At 36.5% G+C, this 24,101-nt stretch overlaps 2 protein-coding genes and 1 long non-coding RNA gene across 5 annotated transcripts; 2 read left to right on the plus strand and 1 right to left on the minus strand.

Annotated features, from left to right (window-relative positions):
• Nucleotides 1-37: 37 nt before the first annotated feature.
• Nucleotides 38-11,466, plus strand: LOC110834665 (aurora kinase C). Of its 2 annotated transcripts, none has more exons than XM_022074072.2 (8): nt 38-114; nt 1,393-1,583; nt 2,569-2,808; nt 3,657-3,848; nt 4,890-5,024; nt 5,698-5,856; nt 6,892-7,123; nt 8,364-11,466. In XM_022074072.2, the coding sequence occupies exons 2-8, from the start codon at nt 1,411-1,413 to the stop codon at nt 8,493-8,495; spliced, it is 1,263 nt and encodes a 420-aa protein (XP_021929764.1). In that variant the 5' UTR covers nt 38-114; nt 1,393-1,410; the 3' UTR covers nt 8,496-11,466. The 2 variants fall into 2 exon arrangements, with proteins under 2 accessions (XP_021929764.1, XP_021929765.1); XM_022074073.2 differs by lacking the exon at nt 38-114 and adding an exon at nt 141-364.
• On the minus strand, nt 3,880-12,963 carry LOC110834667 (uncharacterized). 2 transcript variants are annotated; one of them, XR_015533880.1, is made up of 4 exons: nt 12,832-12,963; nt 12,617-12,699; nt 6,923-10,108; nt 3,880-4,251 (listed from the first exon to the last, which is right to left on the minus strand). It is a non-coding gene; the product is annotated as an uncharacterized LOC110834667 (long non-coding RNA). The 2 variants fall into 2 exon arrangements; XR_015533879.1 differs by having other exon boundaries at nt 11,572-12,699.
• Nucleotides 12,964-13,046: 83 nt separating this feature from the next.
• Nucleotides 13,047-24,088, plus strand: nbs (nibrin). The gene is made up of 10 exons (XM_087343880.1): nt 13,047-13,269; nt 15,211-15,344; nt 15,846-16,012; nt 16,584-16,743; nt 17,593-17,848; nt 19,098-19,235; nt 19,378-19,798; nt 20,768-21,194; nt 21,609-21,767; nt 23,777-24,088. The coding sequence occupies exons 1-10, from the start codon at nt 13,245-13,247 to the stop codon at nt 23,972-23,974; spliced, it is 2,085 nt and encodes a 694-aa protein (XP_087200006.1). The 5' UTR covers nt 13,047-13,244; the 3' UTR covers nt 23,975-24,088.
• Nucleotides 24,089-24,101: the final 13 nt, after the last annotated feature.

A 24,101-nucleotide genomic window follows, 5' to 3' on the forward strand; every position in this document is an offset into this window, starting at 1 on the left:
CATAGTCAATTTGGCATTTGGCAACACTGGCACGTTATTTTAAACCAATAGCGAACCGACCATTCCTCTTTGCAGATGTTTTAAAACCCAGGCGTTCAGCAGTGGCTTTTAACGGTTTGTTTGAATTGTTTTAATTTAATATGAGGATGTGTTACATTCATGAATTTCATTAATGCGTTGGTAAAATTTGCTCAGAACTGTTAGGTTTGATAAGAAGCATTGTTAACCTTTAGCAGTATATACTGAAATAAAAATGCATTTGTAAATTTGGTAAGGTTAAAGCCCCCACCGACAATTCGAAGGATTACGGTGTTCCGGATTTCTGTGCATGTTGTTTATTTCATTGAAATAGTGAATTATACATGTAAGTTTTAGCATATAAATGTTCGTGTTCATGACCAAAATTAATTTCAGCATGCTTTGCAATGTGATCTTTTATTGCTGTCATAGCACTTTAAAATACAAGGTTTTCATGTTTGTATGCATTTGGTGATTAACATATGCTATAATTATCTGGGGAATTCCACTATTTCCAGTATTTTTTCAGAAGAAAATCAGAATTGTGACATATGGACAATGTTGAGAGAAGTGAATCATGTAGACATTTATTTAAGAGATCTTGCACAGCTAATATAACTTTATTCTGAGTATATGTTTTTTAATGAAATTTTTAGTCTGTAACTATTCAATCCTCTTAAAGGAAATGAGAGGCACAGACAAAGTTCTAATTACAATACCATAAAAGTCTGTCCAGTAACATGACAAATTCATTTAGGATGAATGTGGTGTTATGGAACCCATGCTGTAATTGTCATATTTAATTCCTTGTTAGGACAGTATTCAGTGTTGAACATTTGTGGTGATGGTAATACATGTTCAGAATCCATTACAACAAAAAATTTCTTAGCCCAACAACTAGTGCTCTTTGAAGGCCTTGTATCATATTGTTATTATTCATTATTGTGTAATAGATGTACTTTTTCCTGGAAAAGTGGACTAAAATTTGCATGCCACAGCCCATAGGTACAGCAGCCCCCCCCCCCTTTTCCTTTTACATCTGAGTACACCCAGAAAATACAGTAACTTTAATTTGCCCATTACGTGAGATCTTCTATGTGGCTTGTTAACTGAACACAACAGTTTAATGGTTAACATTCCTCTTTTATAGTTGGGCATCTTGGAAATGAATTGTCTTAACAGGTTTTTCAAAGTTTTCCCAGTTCAGTCAGATGTTGAGATAGTACCTTACAGTAGGATATCACTCCTTCTGAAACCCCTTCAAATAATGATTCACAATCATCCTACCATTTGATACTATAATCTGTATACTCAAAAACTGTCATTAAATAAATCAAAAATTGGTATTTGACTTGTTCTCTTCTTGTGTTGCAGGTGAAGTAGTTTCTAATTATGAGTAACAAAGAAAACAAACCACAGCCAAAAGTTGCCAAGGTTCCTTGCTCCAAACTGATTCTCAATAGACATCAGCCTCTTGTTAAGTCAGTAAAGCAAACTACAAAGCCAGCCTGTATTAAAAGTGTGACCCAAGGAACAACTCACACTCTTCACACACAGAAACCCATGTTAGTTCACATTCAGACTATTATAGGATTTGAGACTTTCACGGCGAGTACAATCAATAAAATATTCTCGGGCAATCAGCTGCATCAACTGGTTACCATAGTAAACCAACATTTCAGGGTTCTGATGTGACTGGATACCTCGAAAGTCGCCTGACGGGTACTACGGTAAACAGTTGACGCGGCTGATTGCCCGAGAAGATTTTATTGATTCAGACTATTATTAAATTGAGCATTATGGTACAGCAGTGACATTCTACAACCGACACAATTTTGTGCCACTTTGCTGTTGCAGCTGTACCACAAAATATTTTATTTCTGAGAGGAAGATATTGTAGTTATATAATATATAAATAGCTGTCCTAATGTGTTGTTCATTCTTTTTATATGTGCCAGTACAATTTTTTACAAAAGTTGTAAACTTTCCTGAAATATGCTTTCTAGCATGCACATACAGTACTTATACTGAGTAGAAGGTAATTTTGTGTCTTCACAGCTTCTTGGATACATAGAGATTCAGTTTAATCGAAGGCAGGAACGTGAAACATTTATCAAATGACAGAGTAGATCAAGTTTATTTTGCAGTTGCTCTGTGTGTGCTTATTTCATAACATGGCAGGTGCCCTAATAGTTGTCTGTTTCTTTCTAAATCCTGTTAAGCACGCTGTACTGCTTGTGTAATTCAAACCTTTAGTGCTTCGCTACTGTTTGGTGTAGAAGGCACATGAAGCTTCGTTACAAGAAGTCCAAGAGTTTCCTTGTTATCCTTGGCATCCATGAAGTTGGGCATCTGTAGTCAAAACATTGCCAGGATAATATTCATCAATGATTTTTACAGTGCGCCAACAAGTGGAAAATATTCAGACATGCAGGAACCGCAAAGGACTTCATATTTTATTGTAACTTTTATATTTGAAATTCTAGGTGTTCTATATATTTATTTCTGATGTCTATCATCTGTTTCCTGATTGTTTTTGATCTTTTTCAGTGTACGTTCAAGAGATAATCAAGACACAAAAGTGACAATAGAAAATGTTCCTTGCATGACAAAGGTGACCCAAGCATCCAAACCTGTAGAGGTAACCTGTACAAATGGAAAAAATCTCCCATTGAAGGAAGTTCCCGCAGCAGCAAGTCATTCTAATGTAAAATCTGTATCTCAAAAAACTGTAGGTGTTACGGAGAACAACGCTTGTGCGAAAAATGAGTCACAAAAACAAAATGATAGGTGAGCCACATTATTATTTTAACAGTGACCTCAGTCGCCTTTGTGTAAAATTGTCGTAGTTGTGTGGGTTGGCTAGTTTTTAGGAAGACAGATATGGATGGGCCCAGGTTGTGTTCTTTGCTCACACCAGTGTGTAAAGAACACCTAAAAACTAGCGTATACATGTAAGACTTGAGGTTCTCACAGCGGTGAGTATGAAGATTTCCGTCTTCTGGGTTCTTGCGCTGTGTAGTCTGGTCGATGTTTACCAACGTTTCAGAGGTCATACTGCCTCCGTCATCAGGGCGATGAATAGCGTATACATGATAGTGGCATTTACTACATCCTCTATGTACTGATTATACCATCCAGTTTCCAGGACTTAAGAAAAACCTGTCCCATTGCCACCTTGTCCATTTTATGTTGCTTACTGACATGGATGTCGTACTGCGAACAGTTTGTCCATTGGATAGCGCTGCAGCCAAGAACAGTATTTTCATCACTAATAAATATTATGAGCTTTCAGTAAGTGGAGTGATCAGCAATAAAGGCTGAAAGAAGGAAAAGTTGTAATTCCTGGTTTCAGGAAAGGGGCAGTAGCAGTTATGCTGTTTTTGTGCCCTGTACACTATAACAAGACTGGAGAGGTGTGTTCAATGGAGTACAGGCATACCTCGCTTTATTGCGCTTCGCAGATATTGCGTCTTTTTTACAAATTGAAGGTTTGTGGCAACCCTGCATCGAGCAAGTCTATCGGCACCATTTTTCCAACAGCATGTGCTCACTTCGTGTCTTTGATGCCTGGTAAGAACTTTGTTTTCTGCTAATATAATCTTTTTATTTTTGATACATTCTGTTTGTTTTTACAGGAAAAAGTGGACTTTAGCAGACTTTGACATTGGACGAGCTCTTGGAAAGGGAAAATTTGGCAATGTATACCTTGCGAGAGAAAAGAGTTCTAAATTTATTGTTGCCTTAAAGGTTCTATTCAAATCCCAGATTCAGAAAGCAAATGTTGAACATCAGCTGAAAAGGGAAATAGAGATACAGTCACATCTGAGGTATTATCTTCTTACTTTGTTTCCATTATGATACTTTGCAGTTTTCTCTATATTTAACTGTTAACATCTTGTGCGAAAAGGCCGTTTACAGTATGATTTAAATTTATAATACAAAAATTGCATAGACTTGTTTTTAAGTAACTAATTCATAATAGAATTTTTTTTAATATCAAGAAAGCAAATTGACATCATTTTTACACCGCATAACATTAAGTTAAATACCTTATAGTGCATCTGGCATGAATTATTAACTTTGTCTTATACTGTGGTGTGTTCCTATACGAAACTCAACTTTGTACTTGTAGATTGAAACCCTTTTGCTTCTGATGCTGTCTAGTTTTGTAGGTGGTTAACAGCATTCTCGAAGAACCCGTCCCCTCCATCTTCAAGGCCAAAGGCAATCCTGAAAGTACCATCAAAACCTTAAATCTCAGATCTAAAACTTCTTGACGATGGTGAAGAGTCATTTGAATAAAAATTTCCTTGGATATTATCCATCGTCTAGTAAAATGTAAAACGACATTTCGGAGATGGGACTCTATCTCCGTCTTCAGGTTCCTACACAGTTGGGCCCACTAGATAGAGCTAATCCCTATCTCCTATCTCAGACGTTGTTTCTTATGATGAGCATTGTAGTTGTATTAATTCTGTTAAATACTGATGAAAGTACCTCATAGTTCAGTTATTTGTATGAAACTTTTAATTTAAATAGTAATGCATTCCTTTTTATAAGTGTACCAGGTTTTATCAATTGAGTGGGTCTCTTCGCACATGTCAATCCAGTTAGCCCTTATTATAATCTGTGTTAGAATCTCTGGCCTGTCATAGGAAGCAAAGTGTGTATTGGTAAGGGAATATTTACTGGAACTGAGTACGTCTTATTAAAATATTAATGCTGCTTTAAAGCATATAAGTAGGAAAATTATTAGAACCGCTATTCTATGTTGATATGCTGTTGCCTTAGTAATAACTGTTGTAGTTTTTGAAGATGCCTTTATAATGCGGTGTCATAACAGTAATTAAATTTAATACCACTTGCAGACATCCCTACATACTAAGGATGTATGGTTACTTCCATGATGACAGTAGGGTGTATATGATCCTTGAATTTGCGCCAAAAGGAGAATTGTTCAAAGAACTTCAAATACAACCAAACAAAAGATTTACTGAAGAAAGGTTAGTAAGAGTTATATTATCTTTTTTGTCTTCATTCCTGTTTTCTGTCCTGTTCAAGGAATTTATGGTATATTAGCATTCATGCCATGTTCCTTAGAAGTCATGGTGTTGAAAAGTTTCTGACATTCAAGTTGCTCACGGTATTTTATTGTTATTTTATCTACTGAAAGAAAAGGTAGTCTGTCTACCCACAAACTGGCATCAGTGGTCAGATTTTGATAAAACTTTAATTAATAAGTCATTAAAATGCTTACATATATATGGTAAAGTTCATATTTGTAATCCATGGAAACAGAGGAGCAATGGAAGAAAATAACACTGCTCTATTTGAATTTATTTATTTATTTATAGTTTATTTTATGAACCTTTTTCAGTAGCTCAGACTATATAGTATTGAATGAGGATAATAATGAATAATGAATTGGAAAGGATGTTAAAGGAAGTGGTTGTGGCCTAATTTAAGGCACTAGCTCAGAATTTTCCTGGAGGGACTGAGGAAAACCATGAAACTTAACCGTAACTTGAGCCGTAATCACTTCTTTCCAGAGACTTTCTAATTCATTAATCCTATAATTTGTCACAAAATAGTCTGAGCTCCTGACATTGTCATCAGATAAACTATATAAAAATAAGTGGAAAAGCATTCTGTTAAAAAATGCTTTGTGAATTTCAGGACTGCAAAATACATTGCACAGATTGCAGATGCTCTGAGATACTGTCACAGTAAGAAAGTAATTCATCGAGATATAAAGCCAGAAAATCTGCTGCTTGGTCTTAATGGAGAAATAAAGATAGCAGACTTCGGTTGGTCAGTTCATTCCCCATCATCAAGGCAAGTCACAGTTCTCATAAGATGAATTAAAATAAGTAGTTGTCTCAAAGTGTATCCCTGGTATTTTAACTCAGTCACCAGCTTTGTTTACTTTGGTAAATAGCGAAAGGAGTGCATATATTTTCCAACCTATTTTGTCTTACCCTTTTCATATATTGCAGAGAAAATTGAAGATGGCTGTCTTCTGGTGGTGTGAGAACCTCAAATCCCATAGAAAAAAATTATTTCAAAGCTGATACAGATCAGACACTGCATAGAAATTTATACTGTTCATCCATTTCATTAAATATGCACTGTATCAAGAAATGTATATGCATTTATGTTACTAGTTTTAAAAATCTGTTAAGGTTTTTTCTTTGTATGTTGAGCCATTTTAAAGAAAACTTACAAATATTAATCTGAACTTGATGTAAGGTTCATGTTATGTTCACACAGATATGCAATTCACATGATAATTGTTAGCACTGACTGTCCATCTAACTCAATTGGATTCTGAACCAATTCCTTTAACTCAGTTGAAAGGTTTGTTTCAAGATTATCTTCCCTTTCCTTCTTCGTCTTAGAAGATGTTTCTCCACCGAAGTTTTTAATACGTTTCTTGTTTCACACATCTGAGCTATGAGTTTAAAACAGCCATTTATAGAAACTACCGTTGTACTACTAGAACTTTTAACCATGAAATATCTTTTGTAATAGCCTTCATTCTGGCTATTAATATTTGTCTTGGGACTGCTTTCAAATTTTTACAATACATTATCTTCATCTGTTGAAGACCTGTCTTACCAGCATACAAAACAACATGCATAATTTGTATAATCTGTATGTTAGTAACATATTTTAACTACATAATGAGTATTTCTTTCAATCTCCATCTACTGATTGTAATTGGAATAGTGTTAGCTTTGAGTTTCGTCACGGGTCTAGCAAACGCAGTTTTACTCCTTGCTAAATCTACACTTATGTTAACATTTGGCAATGAAAATAGGGCAATTCATGATTAAGTGTGGTTTATCAAAGTGACTTTTCTTTTTTCAGAAGAGACACATTGTGTGGTACTTTGGATTACCTTCCACCAGAAATGGTCCAGGGTCAGCTGCATGATGAAAAGGTTGACTTATGGAGCCTGGGCGTGTTGTGTTATGAATGCCTTGTTGGAAAGCCGCCATTTGAAGCTGCAACATATGAAGAAACCTACCGTAGAATTGGAAGGGCTGAATATTCTTTTCCATCTCATGTATCTGAAGGTGCCAAAGACCTCATTCGCAGAGTAAGTGCAATATATGGCTTCTGTTTCACAGTACCACTGCAGTGGTTAGCGTACAAGCCTAGCATTTTGAAGGTCCTACATTTGATCCCAACTGTTGTCACTAATAATGATGATAAAGTAAAGTAAAGCTGTCCCACTATACGCCATGTAGGCGCTTGTGGGGGGAGAGAAGGTATTGCTCCTATGATGATAATAACAATAACGTAACTGTCAGTATCATGACAACCAGATGACAAATTATCTTAAGACATGGGTAGAGTCAACTCCAGAAATGTCATGTATATAAAATATATCTCAGACAAGGAACAGTGCTCAACGTAATGTTCCGTGATGAATCAATCCTTGTCCAAACCTTCAGAGAATTGTTAGTACTGTGTTTCAAAATGTCCTTACCAATTGCAAGTGTATTTCGAAGTCTAATTTAGCTATAACAACCAGTAAATCTTCAGTACTAAGTTTTTATCACAGGCAGTGTCTGTTTCTTACATCAGATGATCAGCATATAGTCAGCAAGTTAATAAAGGAATTAATTATATATGCAGTGATATATTTCTAATTATTTTCTCTAGGGGTACTGTGATATGGCTAGGGTTAGGTCTCTAATCTGACTGCTGCCACCACTTTTAATGTGGTGTGGGTCTTAGTCAAATCTGACACTTTCACTGGATGAGGTTAGCGTGTACACAAGTCAGGGTTTCGCGCACTGGCCATTGCACCACATCACTGGTTGGCTGCAACTACCCTTGGTTTGGTCCTTGCCAAGGTATACTGGTTCCCAGGCAACAGTTACGTGGGAAAACTTTAGTGTTAGCTGTCTGACTGTGTCTACTTGTCCTTCGTCTTTAGGTGGGAAGAAGATGTAGTATTAAGTTGAGTTGTAAGATTTGAGGTTTTCACAGCGGTGAGTATGAAGATTTCTGTCTTCTGGGTTGTTGCGCTGTGTAGTCTGGTCGATGTTTACCAACGTTTCGGAGGTCATACTGCCTCCGTCATCAGGCGCAACAACCCAGAAGACAGAAATCTTCAAGTTTAGTTGTATTCCATGTACAGGGATTGGCAAATGACACACTAGCCTAGATATTTACACACCATCCATCCAATGGCACTACAGCCCATGTTTGGGCCTTGGCCTCCTCCCATGTGGGAGTCTTCCAGTTTTGTTCCTGATGCCTTGTCTGTGTTTATATTCACTACATGAATGAAGTATGTTATTAATAAACAAAGCTTTTTTTCTTTTCAGTTACTTGTAACAAATTCTTTGCTACGCTTGCCATTAAAAGACGTTTTGAGTCACGGATGGATTGTAAGTAGTGCAGTCAGCAGTATTGAAAATAAATCATCTTCAGAACATACACAGAAATCTACTGTATAATGTCACTGTGGTAGATAAAGTTGCTGTGACCAGTATTTAGCATGTTAACCATAATAAAGTTTTTGTTAAAAAACAGTGATAAATGTTAGCATGGTTGTGTGAAGAAGTAAAACTTACTAGTTGGCCAATATTCAATAAAAATTCTAAAATTTAAGATTTCTGACTCAGAACCATGTTTTCTTTTTGCATATCCAGTTTGTTAATCCAGATTATTACTACTTCCAAGTGATGTTTTTAGTCGATTTGGTTTTAAAATTTGAATGTAAGTCTGTTCTCTTGTCTATGATGAAGAGAAAATGGAAGTTGATGAATGAGAAAATTGAATTTTTCTTCTTATCCCTTTCTGATACCATGTTTGGTTTTTGCTTGGACTATTCAAATTTCCGCACCCCAGAAAATAGGGAACTCATCTGAGTTCCCTATTTTAGAAGAATTATTGTATTTATCAGAATGTTGAATGAACTAGGGAACTTATATTTGGGAACAATTACATTTAATAGACCATCTAATACAAATTTAATTTAATGATGCAGTAGTCAAAAATACCACTTTGAAACTTACGTTTAATATCAGTGGTGAAAGTGGATCTAATTGTCATTGCTCCTTTCTGTCATTCTAGAACTGATAGCTGAAGATTATTGTTAAAGACTAGATGGTTTTGCGTGTGATACACTTGTAGTCATAATAATGTTTTTCATTTTCAAACATAAAATAACTTTTAAACTGAATTTCAGAAAGGTAGGAGCACTTATATACTGACATTTGGAAATTATACATTTACTTGTCTTTTATAACATTTCTTCCTGTGCCTTAAACCCCTTACCTGTACATTTTTGGTTTGATCTTCCCACGCATTTGTTTTGTGTTCACCATCATAAGCTCACTCACAGTACTTCTACATTCTAAGGCATTTTGTAAGTGTACTCAGCACTCATTACATTGATGTGCAACCTCTGGCTTTGGCGGTTTTTATGCCACAATTTACCTATTGGGCTATAAAATTCATAGTCACCTTACAGTTACTGTGGTCAACCACAGGCCGAATCTCCCTGCTTTGAGGATATCATGTTGCAGTTCTCGCCAGAAGAAAACATGGCAAGATGCTAAAGCAAAGAAGAAAACAGGGATAACAAAGACACTGAATAAATTCCACATACATTAACTATTTTCAAACTGCTTATAATGTCTTGATATTTATTTGAATTTACTGTGGAATTAATTGATTGCAAACATGTTATTACTCATTACCCTGATTATGGAGGTAGCAAGGACCTCAGAAATATTGTTATAATGTTACGACACTCGGCTTTTTCTATTCAATGATTTCTGAATATCGGGTTCATCTCATGTTCAAGGTTTTCATATAATAATTCCAATACATGAATTCATGTGAACACAGTACATTATTAATGCAGGAGTTCTGGTTTGAAATGTGCAATCAAACTGAAATTGATTAAATATTAAATATTTTTGTTATGAATTTCATGGAGGGTAGAGACCTATTCTCCATCACAAAGAATCTTCCTCCTCATCCTACTTACTGAGTTTTATTTGTGAATTACTACTGGGTTGCTGGTAAATTTATAAATTGCAGATGCCACATATCAGTATATCTGCAAACAAAATATTGTATTTGTACTATATTTATGTACTGATATCTTGTTTTATTGTTTTTCATTCTTTTTATCATCGTTTATTTTGTACATGCAAAACATGCACAAAAATCCTCTTTGTCTAGATTAAACATAAATGTAGCAGTATATATTCCTGTAATGGCAGATATTCACTTATTTTGTCTACTGTAAACACTCAACTGGCCAAAGAAAAATAAAAAATTAATAAAATAAACAATAAACAGTTGTGCTCTTACAACAGTCTTTACTGTTGAAAAATTGTCAGCTGCTAATCCTATTTAATATTGTGTAATCACAGAACTCTCAAATGTAAAAAGATCATGTAAGATTTGAGGATTTCACAGCGGTGAGTATGAAGATTTCTGTCTTCTGGGTTGTTGCGCTGTGTAGTCTGGTATATGTTTACGAACGTATACTGCCTCCATCATCAGGGCGATACATTACATACTGAAACTTTGGTAAACATCTACCAGAATACACAGCGCAACAACCCAGAAGACAGAAATCTTCGTAAAAAGGTTATATTAACATGTTCACTTTCAGAAAATTAATTAATAAATGTGTTGAGGTGTAGTATGTGCAGTGGATCATAGCAAGACTTGACTAACCTGCTGTTTTTGCTGGTGATAACTAAAAGAAATTGTATTTCCTGAATTTTGTTTTTCAAATTACTAATAGAAATTCATATTGTATGTAATGAACTGTAGAGGCATGCCACTGTTGAGATCATAACTTTGTTTTTGTTTTTTAATTTAAAATGAACTGGTAATAGTGTGGCCTGAAAGTTCTATGTACTTATATACAGTGGTAATGGTTTTTAGAATTGTAATTACTTTTATAATAAACGAGCATTGGGGAATGTTTTGACCAGTAGACAGCTGTGCTGATTATTCCATTCTTGCAAGCAGCAGTGTAGTATGGTACAGTCAGTCCTCACTTTAAGGAGATTTACATTTCGAGCTTCGCTCATGAGGACTTACGTGATGTCGTGCATATCTTCTGCTTCGCTTGTCATCCAAAATTGACTGAACAGAAACGTGTATTAACAAAAATGCAAATGCTGGAGTGTCGCACAGCCAGTCAGTGAAACCAGGAAAATTACATGAGTCAGTTTTCCTTACACCTCATGCTCTGTGTTGGTATGTATCTTGTGAAGATTTTGTTGTCTTTTAACTGTTTTGTGGTTTATACCCCATTGATCCTGGCTCACAGGAAGAGATGTATGAACAGTTTTTCTTCAAAAAATGTTTGTATGCTTTTATGAAATGTGTAGTAATTTACTGTGTTTCTGTAGCTTGTATGTGTCATATCAGGCAATAAAACTGTATTGTATTTTTTGGGTGTCTGGGAATGTAACCCTCCAATTATAACATTGCACTTACGGGAATAAGGACTTACTTTACAAGCTATTCATAAGAATGTGGACTGCCTGTACTACTTACTGTGCTTGTTCAGTACAGTTTCAGTATGTCACTACTGGTGCAGTATTCAAATCAGTTGGCTATGACACTGATTCTAGTATTCAATGTGGCAATGTATCGCTGACATTTCAGCCTTCTTCAGAGTGATGCTCTGGCCTGCTGATTAGACTGACCCAGTGTCATGTCTGCTTGCAGAATACCTTCCATATTGTCTACATCTTGGAGATTTGTGTCTCTTATCCAACATTTATTTGTAATGGAATTCAGTTTTTACTTTGTATCCTGTATTTATGTACATTTTGAAAATATGCTTTCAAGATCATATTTTGCTTGGTGCCCCCCATAATCAACTTATTTACCCAGGTATGGAGTCAAGGCTAGGTATGTTGTAGAAAGTTATTGTAGTAATGATAACCTTTTCTTTGTTTGAAAAATTTATTTAACTCCCCAAATTGCCTATATAAATGCTGCCCCATTTATTCAAATTCCATACTGTAAACCTTTTACTTTTCTAACCTTCTCAAACTTGGGCCATGTTGATGGCTAACACTTCATCTGTCATTTCACTCTTAAAATTTTGTAATTTTTTATGGATTTTGGATAAGCTGAATAGGAAAGTAGGGGACACTTAGTTTCTTCAAGCCACTCCTTTCAAATTAACCTCACATTTAAGCACTGGTTATTTCTCACAAATGATGCTGGAAACTAAGTCATGGCTGTATACTCAATTGTTATTAAGTGTAGTTTCAGGCCAATTTCAATTTTGGTTTAATGTATTCAGTCACAAGTAACCAGTTCATTTTATTCTAAATTGCTTAATTGGTGGTAGGTTAAGCCAAGTTATAAATGAACACTATTCACACAATTTATATTACAATAAAAAAAACTTCCAGGATTTAGATTTTGAAGGGTCTAAATATGATGCATTCTCTGCATATGAATTATTTGGGCTACGCAAATTATCTGCATCTGTTGCTGAACAACAAATGATCCGAATTTTGAACACCGAACACGGCAAAACTATGTTGGTACATTATTTAATGCAAAGTCAGGTGTATAAACATACATCTTGGAACAGTTCAATAGCCACCGATGTTGTCGGAATCGAACCTGTGATTATTCCATATGGCGCATCATACGGCGTATGTTCTGAAACGAAGAGATGTGCACATGTCAGCCCTGGTTGACAGAGTTTGCAGACCTTCATACAAAGACTATTTGTTGTTTAATAGCTGTATAGAGCGCTAATGTCTTCAGCATGATTGTAGACAGTCTGCTCACCGCCCTGAAAAACCTCGAGCAATTATTCCATTAATCTGCATTCCTGACATAGATGATAATTCTGCGGCGAGGCGCACAAGCGACCATGTGCTGTTTCTCCCGTATTTGTTCTTCGATAATAAATGTCCCCAAAAAAGAGTTCGAGGGCATTAGCCATCAATTAATATCAGTTCATTTATTTAATCTAGAAAATTTCGACCTCTCGAGAAAATGTGACCGATTTGTATTAGCAGTGCAGTTTTATCAGGGGGAGGGGGCAGATGAATACACGGTATGTGTTCATTACTATTGTCTGGAGAAGATTCGTTTATGTGATTTTGATGTTATATGTGTAGGATTTCTGTACTGTGGCATCTGAATGTGTAGTACGTTGTTAATTCCAATGGAAAGTTGTGTTTAACCTTGATAATAAAATGTGGTTGTTACGAAATTCTGAAGGTAAGTAATAATTGATAACTTTTTTTCAGACACTGTGGAAGAGACAAATAACTTGTCATAAACATGACACATATTAATCACAGTTTTGGACTTGAATTTCCAATGTCTGTTGAACAAGTGGTTCTCTTTCCTGTATTGTACTTTTCGAAAGTGGGCCCAGATTGAATGTATTTTAGATTAAAGTATATGATACGTTGTTCAGTCCCACCACGTTACACGACTTTAGAGATTAAATACCACAAGATGAAAAAGGATGTGTGTGAATGAGAGGTTTACCAGTTTATGTTACTTTTTTACCAGCGTAACTGGAATTTTTAAGTTCTTGGTGTTTGGTTACAAATAATTACAAATCAGGGCATCCTTTCTCAGTGTTCCCAATGGATATTTTGAGCATGAACTATGATGCTGTAAACACTGAAATTTGATTTATTTCGTGAGACGTAAACTGTGGTGCTCTTTATGCCCTTAAAAATTAAATTGTTCATATTAAACAAAAGATATAGTAAAGTCCATGTAGAAAAACATTTGTCTGACACATTTTTTATTCAGAATGATCTAAAACAAGGAGATGCTTTATCCTTGTGGATTTTCTACTGTACTTTAGAATTTGCAATTGGTAAGGTGTAAGAAAACCAGGTGAGAATGAAATTGAATGGGACACATCATTTTCTAGTCTGTGCTGATGATATAAATTTGTTGGGGGATAACATAAATACCATAAAGAAAACACAGACACTCTAGTTGATGCTTGTAAAGAGGTTGGTCTAGAAGTAAGTAACAGAGAAAACTGAGTAGATGTTGATGTCTCATCACCAGAATGCAGGGCAAAATTGCAGCATAATGGTAGCTAATGGATCCTTTAAAAATATGGCAGAGTTCAGATATTTGGGAGTGACATTAAAGAGTAAGAAATAGATTGATGGCAAAATTAAGGGCAGATTAAATTTGGGTAATGCTTGCTACCATTCAGTTCATAACCTTTTGTCTGCTGTCTAAAAACATCAACCAACCAACTAGATGGCTTACCGAACCTGAAGGCTCATCACCGAATTAACCAAAGCCCTCCACCGGACCCTGTCCTGGACCAACAAAATCCAGTCGCCTTCAACTCCTATCTCCCATAGATCCCGCCTGAGATTATCCTCCCATCTATGTCTAGGTCTCCCCAGCGGTCTCTTCCCCTCAGGCTTCCCAACCAATACCCGGTGCACACCACTTCTCCCATCCATGCCCGCTACATGCCCCACCCATCTCATTCTTCTTGACTTAATCACCCTGACAATATTGGGGGGTCTAAAAACATAAAGATTAAAATGTACTGAAATACAATTTTACCTGTATTGTATGGGTGTGAAACTTGATCTCTGATGCTAAGGGAGGAATGTAGACTGAGTGTGTTTGAGAACAGGGTGTTGAGGAGTCCATAAGTTCTATTCCTCACCAAATAAATTCACTGATCAAGTCAAGGAGGATGAGGATGGGCAGGTCATGTAGCCGACATGGGAAAGAAGAGGAATGCATACAGGGTTTTGATGGGCAAACCAGAAGGAAAGCACCTCTAGGAAGACCTAGACATAGGTGGGAGCATATTATTGAAATGGTTCTTAGAGAGATAGATGGGGTGGTATGGACTGGATTCATGTGGCACAGGATAGGGGCAAGTGGTGGGCTCTTGTGAACATGATAATGAACCTTTGGGACCCATAAAATGTTGGGAATTTCTTGAGTGGCTGAGTGACTGCTGAACTCAGGAAGGACTTGGTTCCATGGAGTGAGTAAGTAAATATGGCTTTTGTTGTTTTTTGGGATACACCTTCATTTCTTTACAAAGTAAGGAAAGTACGTTTATGGTATCGTGATACACATGTTTGTGTGTTGGTGTGTGTGTGAGAGAGTGAGAGATTCACAATTACTAACATTTTCCTGTATGTTATTTCACAGGAGGACAGTACTATTTGCTTGTAGGAAAGAGCCATGTAGTAAGTCGTAGGGATGGAGATATCATTCTAGCAGATGACCAGTCTGTTAGTCGCCGACATGCTGTCATCACTGTCGAACATAATATTAAGGACTTGGTAAGAAATTATATGACGGAAATATTTTATTAAAATATATTTTTTCCAGTTCAATTATTGGAAATGAAGAGTAGAAGAACAGATTGTTGCAAGAAGGAGTTGTGATAGTATCCCCAAGGAAATTATAAAATAATAATTCAGGGGAAGGAGATGTTTAGGAACTCCTCAAACAAGGTTGAATGATAATTGTGTTAATGTCTGTAAAAAGTCCAGCTGTCATAATTAATTGAAAGGATCGTGATGGTCAATGGCGAATGCTCCAGTCTGGATAGTAGTGCTCTGCCAGACAACTAAAACTTGAGGAATATAAGAAATGTTTTACTGAGTAACACAACGTAACAGCAACAGTGTTAATAAATACCTTAGCATGTGATTGCGGGGTGGAGATTTAATAATATTACATGTTCATATGATCTGACTTCTAGACCAGGATTTTCCACTGGTGATTGTAAGAATCTATTTTACATTATTTGTTAACCTCTTCTTATTCTTTTCCCTTAGGGAGACCCCAGTAAACTACCAGTCGTTTCACTTACTGATACAGGCTCAAAGTATGGAACCTTCGTGAATGATAGAATTGAAGCTTCAGTCAGATTGGCCAAAGATTCTACAGAGGTTCTCAGAAGTGGTGACCGTATTCGATTTGGCCTGCAGTGGAATGAATGGAGGTAAATACAGCAAAACAAAGATAGTTCAGTATTTTTGTTGTAGATACTGCTGTTATCTTTTACAGTGGATTGAGGTTAATTGCGACACATCAGGACTAGAACACTTTGGCCCAATTAAGCAGCTGCCCCAATTACGTGAAGTTCCATGTAAAGAGTTTAAAAGGTTTGTTCTCTAAGATTTGTCCCAAATAAACAGCTGCCCCGATTAACTGATGGCCCAGTTTACTGGAATGTGCGCCCGCCCCGGGCCACTGGAAAAGACTAAAACAACACCAAAGGCTGGGAGGTGGTACGGTCTTGGGTTATTGCTGGGGGTTAACCCCAAATATTCAATTGTAAGGCATGTATAAAGGAAATATTTAGAATAAAGCTAATATATAAACTTCCTTTCCGTATAGACGTATTTACGTCAAATTCTCCGGAACCGTAGTTCCACTGTCACTTTTGTTTATGTAAGCATATTTGTGTAAAGAAATAATTGATAAGAATTATATTTCTTGAAATAAAATAATAGGTATTACTTTTGTAACAACTTTCATAAAACAAGGTAGCTTTGAAATTATTTGTGTAGATTGGAATACGTCCCACTGGTTGTTACAACATCTACCCTCACTCCTGATGAGAGGAAGAGGTTGCAACAGCATATCATCATACTTGGTGGACATGTAGTGAGCAGTTGGCAAGACACAGTATCACACGTAACCATGTGCAGCTTGACACTGACTGTCAAGGTAGGGCACCCAAATACTACTGGAATGGAGAAGCAACATTTTATATCCTCGTCAATGAGAATTGTTAGGGGGAGACATACAAAAAGTGCAAAAATGCTACATGCAAATCTAGCTCATTCTATGAATGAAATAATTACAAGAAAATACATATCAAATCTAAAACTTCTTGGCGATGGTGAAGAGTCAATTGAATAAAAATTTCCTTGGATATTATCCATTGTCTAGTAAATATAAAACGTAAAACGACATTTCGGAGATGGGACTCTATCTCCGTCTTCATAACTGTGTAGGAACCTGAAGACGGAGATAGAGTCCCATCTCCGAAACGTCGTTTTTTACGTTTTATATTTACTAGACGATGGATAATATCCAAGGAAATTTTTATTTAAGAAAATACATATTTACTTATTTAACTTACACTTTTGAAGAATAAGAAAATTTATTGCACATACTGTATTGTGCAATAATAGGAACAGATGGAAAGTATGCAGTATATTAAAACACGGCTGTTGTACCTCACTTCGTAAAGTGACGGATTACAGCCAGTGTTCACTTCCTGGCAGTGACATTACATTTTACTTAATCATATATTCGTGTTGGCTGTAGAGCTTACCTGTAACCTATTTCAGGGATGGAGAACATTTTTGCTGCCTGGTGCCAAATTTGTACTGAAATTACTTACCATTGTGAAGTGCTGCCTTTATGATTTTTTTGCTATAGTTTTTGTAGTATGTTGACGTTGGCTTTGTATTGTACATTCTGTCATTATTTCTGTTTTTTTTATGTCTTGAATCTGTGCGTAATTTTTAAATACTGCTGCTACATGGTAAAGAAATCTCACTGTTACAGGTTGTATGTGCACTTGCGAAAGGAAGGCCAATTGTTACACCACAGTACTGGGATAATTACATCAGAGCACTGGAGACTAAGCAGCCATGTCCAGACTGCAAGGACTATATTCCTCCTTTGGCTGAAACAACGCTTAATGTGAATGAGGTGTCATTTGATGTCAATGAAGACAGGAAGAATCTGTTTGTGGGAAAGCATTTTGTGTTCTCTTCTGTGTATCAGTATAACTCTTATTCTTGCATGGTGACTTCAGCAGGTAATGTTATTGCTTGTTTCTTTGTCATATATTCACAGAAGAATGTTTTTACTAACCCCTTGGGACTCATAAGTTCTTCACTGCCATAACAAACGTACACTATAATAAAGATATTTTGGACCAACTCAGTACTGTCCATAATATTACAACCTATTTCCAACTAGATGTAGCTGAATGTTTATGAGCCGGGATAGCTCAGTCGGTATAGTGACTAGCTACGGGCTGGACGGCCGGGGTTCGATCCTCGACGGTGGCAGAGGATTTTTCCTCTAGCCTCTGGGTCCAGACCGGCTCTGGGGCCCACCCAGCCTCCTCTACAATGGGTACCGGGGGTCCTTTCCTGGGGGTAAAGCCGGCCGGGGCGTGATTCTGACCACTCACCCCCATCTAGTGCCGAGGTCAAGGAAGAGAGGAGCTACACCTCCACTCACCCCAAACGCCTACATGGCGTATAGTGGGACAAACTTTACTTTACTTTGTAGCTGAATGTTTACATCATATTTGGGAGGTCCTGGATTTAAATCAGGGCTATCCTGTCAGGTTCTTTTATGGTTTTACTCTTTGAAATTTACTTACTTTAACTATTTGAATAAACATTTCCTTGGATATTTTCCATCGTCTATGAAATAATAAAATAGAAATATGACGTTTCGGAGACGGGGCTCTATCTCCATCTTCAGGTACCTACTCTGAAACGTCGTTTTCTATTTCATTATTTCTAGCCAGCTAGTCGGCTTAGGCTCTCAGAGGGCTGTTACGCCACGGATTATTATTATTATTATTATTATTATTATTATTATATGAGGTCATAAGGAGGGTCAATTGGTGAATGTAAGCATGTAAACATTTCCTTGGTTAAAGGTGGCTGTCTTCTTGGTTATTGCACAATGTAGTCTGGTAGAAATTTGCTGACATTTCAGAGGTACTTGTACCATACTAAATAGTGTAACAACCCAGAAGACCAGCCATCTTCATGCTCATCACTGTGAGAGTCTCCACTTTCTTGGCTGTGCTGTATGAATTATAAGAAGTTAGTGTCCGTCATGGGAGAATTGTATCTTGATTATCTGTTAGTCTTCTTTTTCTTGTGTTGATGATCTTTTAACATATGGTGAAATTTAATAAGTCACTTGTCATTCTTGTGTATTTCAGAAGGTGGAGATGTCCTCTCTTTACAGGTTCATATTGTGGTAAATACCTCTTATTTTTATAGCTCTCCAATTTTCATTTGAAATTTGTTTCCTTTCAGGTGCAAAAGCTGATATTCTGGAGCAAAATGGAATGTCTTTCAAAGACCTTGTACAGCCAAATGTCATTGTAATGCAGTACTCATTTAACAGACCATCTCAAGAGTCCCAAGTGTCACAATCATTTCAAGCACTGAAAAGTGAGTTTGGACGACCAGTTTTCTGTCAGTTTATGACATTCTTCCCCTTATCTCTTTCCACATTCCCCGCCGATAGCAATTTCTAACCCTTTTAATGTCTTTTTTTGTTTAGTTTTATTGTTCTGAATTCTTTTTGTTGCAGAATATTTAAAGTCCAGTGGTAAACGAGTTATCCCTGAAAGTGACATAGGGCTGGCTATTTTACATTGCTCCATTGACACACATTGTAACCCTGATTACAAGATTGCTTTAGCACTGGTACCAAAAGAGGCTAGAGAAATTAACAGCCAACCTGAACTTGTTGTGGCTTTGGATACGCAAGAATCAGAATCAGACAGCATAAAGAAAATAAAGCAAGTGGGAAAAGATATAATTATCCCAGAGAGTGGGACTGTATGTAAACCTGCAGGTTCAGGTGTCACTTCAGCTGCAGAAGATGTAATGAATAATATGGAAAGTGTTCACGCTATAAATGAAACTGTCACTGTTCCTGTCAATAGGGTAGTGAAGGAAAGAGTGTCAGTAAGAGATGAAGAGGGTGCTTCTCTCCGCCCACAGAAAAGGTGAGATTAATGCTTTCTGATAATAGTAGTTTAGTCATCCTCGGTGGACTAGCGGTTAGCGTGCTCGCCACTGGACCCAAAATTCGCAGGTTCAAACCCGGTCGGAGTCGATGAATTTTTAAGGGCATAACTTCCTTCGGAGGGGAAGTAAAGCTGACAGTCCCATGTCATAGATTTACGGCACGTAAAATAATCTTTTGAGCGTGGAACGAGATGTTTCGGAACCAAAATTCAGTGATTTCTCACCCAGGTCTCTCCTGATTCACTACTAGATGGCTCTAGCAGTCAAATTAGGATTGAGTAGAAATTTTGCAGAGACAGTGGGCTGGTCACTCACTACTCACAAATGTACGCTTCAGAGACTAGGGAAACCTCTGAAAGAAGGTGGCAAAGACCAACAACTGGGTTGTAGAGACAAGCAAGAAGAAAGATAATAGCAGTTTAGTTGTTAGTGCAATCACAAGTTCTGAGTTTTCATTCCATATATCTGTTAATATAATTGTTTGTTTTTGGTATTATTTAACAATGCCATATGAATTTGAAACATTTAGAGTATGCCACTATCTGGAAATTGGCTCTCCTGATTTTTTGTCTCAGTTCTTCCAGTCTGATGCAAGGAGTATCTTGAAATATGCCATAATGACTTCCTTTACGTGCACTATTTACATGAAATCCTTTTGTGTCTTAAAATGATAAACAAGCTCTGCATCTGATAATTATCAATAAATGCTTTACAGAACAACTGGTGATTGTTACTATTGAAGAGTGGCCAAGATGTGGAATGATACCTTTAGTGTTATAGAGTTTAAAATGTATTGAATATTCAATTCAGGTTTTGTTATGGGAGTAACAACTTTTGTGTGAGAAGGCAAGAATATATTTATAATAAAAAATAAAATGGAATTAATTTTACACAATGCATGATTTCAGGTTTAGAATCTCATTATGTGGCTTGGTTTATTGTTTTAGGCTCAGAAGTTTGGAAGATGATGGGTTTCTCATGAAGAGAGTTGCTGCCCCTCAACAGACCAAAGCAAGAATAAAATTGGAACATGTTGTCAAAGAAAGTGATGAAGATTTGTTTGAGTTTCCATCAGATAAGAAGGCCAGGATTACAAATGAAGAAGATGAAGATATTTTTGCCTTTGTTGATGATGTAAAACACAAACCACTTCAAATGAATGTTCATGAAGATGAAACTGCAAAATTATCTCTGCTTACAAAGAAAAGAAAGTTAAAGGCCAGTGAAACTATATCTGAACTGAGTTCTGTCAGCAAGAAACATGCCCCAGAGAAGGATGTTTCTCAAATCTCGTGCACAGAATCCGATAAGGATGAAACCAAAGAACCCAATGTTTCTCTTTCTGGCTTCCTTGATGCAGTTCAAGAGCCAAAGGTGAGTGTCTTTCTCATGCTACTGAAGCTAGTAATTTTAACATAATTAATGTGATTTACACTTTAAAATTAGTAAGGTAATCAAGGAGGATAAGATATATGGGAGAGATGAGCTGTCTGTTGCAAAGTATGCAGCCTTCTTCTCCAGTGGCCATGAAAAGGGCTGTTTTATGTTCTTGCTCCTATTGGCCTGGTCTCGGCTCTACCTCTTCTCCTCCTCCTCCTCACTTGACTCTAATTGGTAAATTTTCTTGTGTTCTAACCCTACATAACCCATCAAATTTGATCCTTCCTTCACTTCAACCCTAAAGATGGGGACAGCATATTCCTCCATAATATGTTTTTACATCCTGAAGATTGCATGTTGTAGCAACCCAAAGGACCACAATCTAGACTCGGTAATTGTTTCTTCCAGGTGAATACAATGGACGTGCCCATGATGGACATTGCTGAAGGTCTGAAAAATGTGACTGTGGTTGAAATGAAAGCTTTGATTTTTCGAAATACTCCACCTATCAGAGCTCCTGCCACTGGGTGCAGTCATGTTAGCAGTAATTTCAAGAAGTTTAGAAAGGTCTGTTATCCTCTTTTATGTTCAAAAGTATATGGGGATAAACTATTCAGCTTTGTTCCCTTGGCGTGCAGTAAAAGATGAATACGTATCGTTATTTCTGTCTGAACCAGTTACAGTTCCACAAAATGTTCAGTAACTGATTTTGAAACTGAGACGTTAAAAAAGAATCTCTAGTTCAAGGTTTTCTCTGAAACCTGAAAGTTTATCACCATCTCCACAAAAGTCACACCAGTTGACTCACAGTCTCTTTTACTAAGATACTGGTGATATTACTATCCCATTTATTTCATGGGCTCCCAAATTCTCTCTTCCTCAGTCTTTTTCAGTCAAAATTTTGCATGCAGTTTTGTTTGTCCATTTTGAAAATGCGTGAGAGGGTTGGCAAATATGACAAATGAAGTGGCTGAAAGAGACTGCAAGCTGTTTATTATGTTAGAAAGAAGAAAAAAGAGTACAAAGACATGTTTATTGCGTGTGCTTCTATAGAAAAAGGAACCATCCCATAACTATAAATTAATTAAAACCATCTAATGAAACATGTTATAATTCGTATCAGAGGAAATTAGATATTTGTTTGTTACACTGCACATTTCTGCTATGTGAAGCCGTATTCAGGGTTATGATATTTACGTTACTACAATTAGGAAAACTATCATTACAATGTACATATCATCAAACATTGTTAAAAATTCCAAGTATTAAACAAGTACCTATCAGTGGTAAAACAACTTATGATAAAATCTGCATTGAATTAACTGTGTTTAAAATAAAGAACCAACCCATGTTTTCATCCAATTCATTTCATAATTAGACGTGTATTAATTTGAATTTTTACTAAATATTATTCTGGTGATCAAATCAAACAGGATGAAATCACTGGGACATGTACAACACATGTATAATACAGAATTTCTGTCAGAGACCCTGAAGGGAAGAGACCACTCGAGATTCTTAAGCAGATCATAAATAAATAGGGTGTGAATGTTGATTAGATTAATTTGGCTGAAGATACCGCCACGGTGGTCTAGCGGTTAGAACGCTGGGCTTGTAATACTGGGGTCCCAGGTTCGATTCCCGGCAGTGCTCAGATTTACAACTTGTGTTGGGCAAGGCCGTGGTCTAGGCAACACGGAGTTTTCCTCCGGGGGCTTCCCCGGTTTCTCCATGGCATCCCAACAATTACTCCATTTTCATCATCATCTCGCAAAAAGGGGGTCACAGCAGGAGCATTAAATGTTGCAGTCCCGATCGAACCCATGTACTGATGGGTCATGAATCTTGCTAACCACCAGTGCACACCATGCTGAATGGTATGTACTGGACACGAGAAAAAACTGAAGATGTGGTCCTATGGTTGGCTCTTTTGAATATATTAGTGAACATTTCTGTTTCTTAAAAGGGGACAGAAGATTTCTTGGTTATCTGAGTGACTTTGTGGCAAATAGTTAGAGAGGAAATAGAAAGGTTGGTATTATGCACAAAGTATCCCAGTAGGGATGTTTCATGTGTTCATTAAGCTAGCTTCATTATTTTGTTGTTATTAATTCAAAGACAATCTGCCATATGAGAACATATATCATTAACTTTAAATATTAATCTCAGGTTGTTTGTTATGATTTTATAGCTGATTTCACTGCATAGATTATTCATTACTATTAATTCATTAAAAATGTAACTAAAACTTAAAACTAACTCACTATAAAGTTTTCATTGTCTTTTCCTTCACAGCAGATGTAATGGTAATTTTATCATAACCTGATAACCAGACCCCTCGAGTGAAAATGAATTTTACATTCGTATAAGAGATTATTTGTGATGTATATCGTTCCTGTTATGCCTCAAAATATTAATCTTATTACTAAGCTTGCTTTATTTGCAACATTATTTTATCTGTTTGTTAAAATATTTTGAAAAAGAGATGGTCCATGTTGGGCAGTTAAGATAAAAATTGCAAGGTCAGTAAATTTGATAGTGACAGTCTGTTTTTTTTAAAAATGTTCTGTTTTTAGGTTCAGGCAGTTTACCATCGTCCTGTGATCAGAAAGGAGAATTTAGTTCCATATGATGCTGATACAAAAGGTCTCTGTGAGTGGCTTAATGAAACACATGACAAAGATGAAATGGAAGATAATGATGATGATGATGACTGGGCATTCTTTGGGTCTTCACAGGCTAACAAGAAAAAGACACATTTTAGACACCGATGAATTTTCAATTTTACCAATTTATTTTACGATATTTGTAAAAATATTTAACAACACTTTAATCTAAAGACATTTTATATTTCTTGCAATTATATAATAAATATGTAGTTGCTGAAAGTTACGCTCTCAA

The sequence above is a fragment of the Zootermopsis nevadensis genome, unplaced genomic scaffold, assembly GCF_977971745.1.
Source record: "Zootermopsis nevadensis isolate Lab colony 2312 unplaced genomic scaffold, Znev_1.0 Znev_ptg000007l, whole genome shotgun sequence".
NCBI classification, from domain to species: Eukaryota; Metazoa; Arthropoda; class Insecta; order Blattodea; family Termopsidae; genus Zootermopsis; species Zootermopsis nevadensis.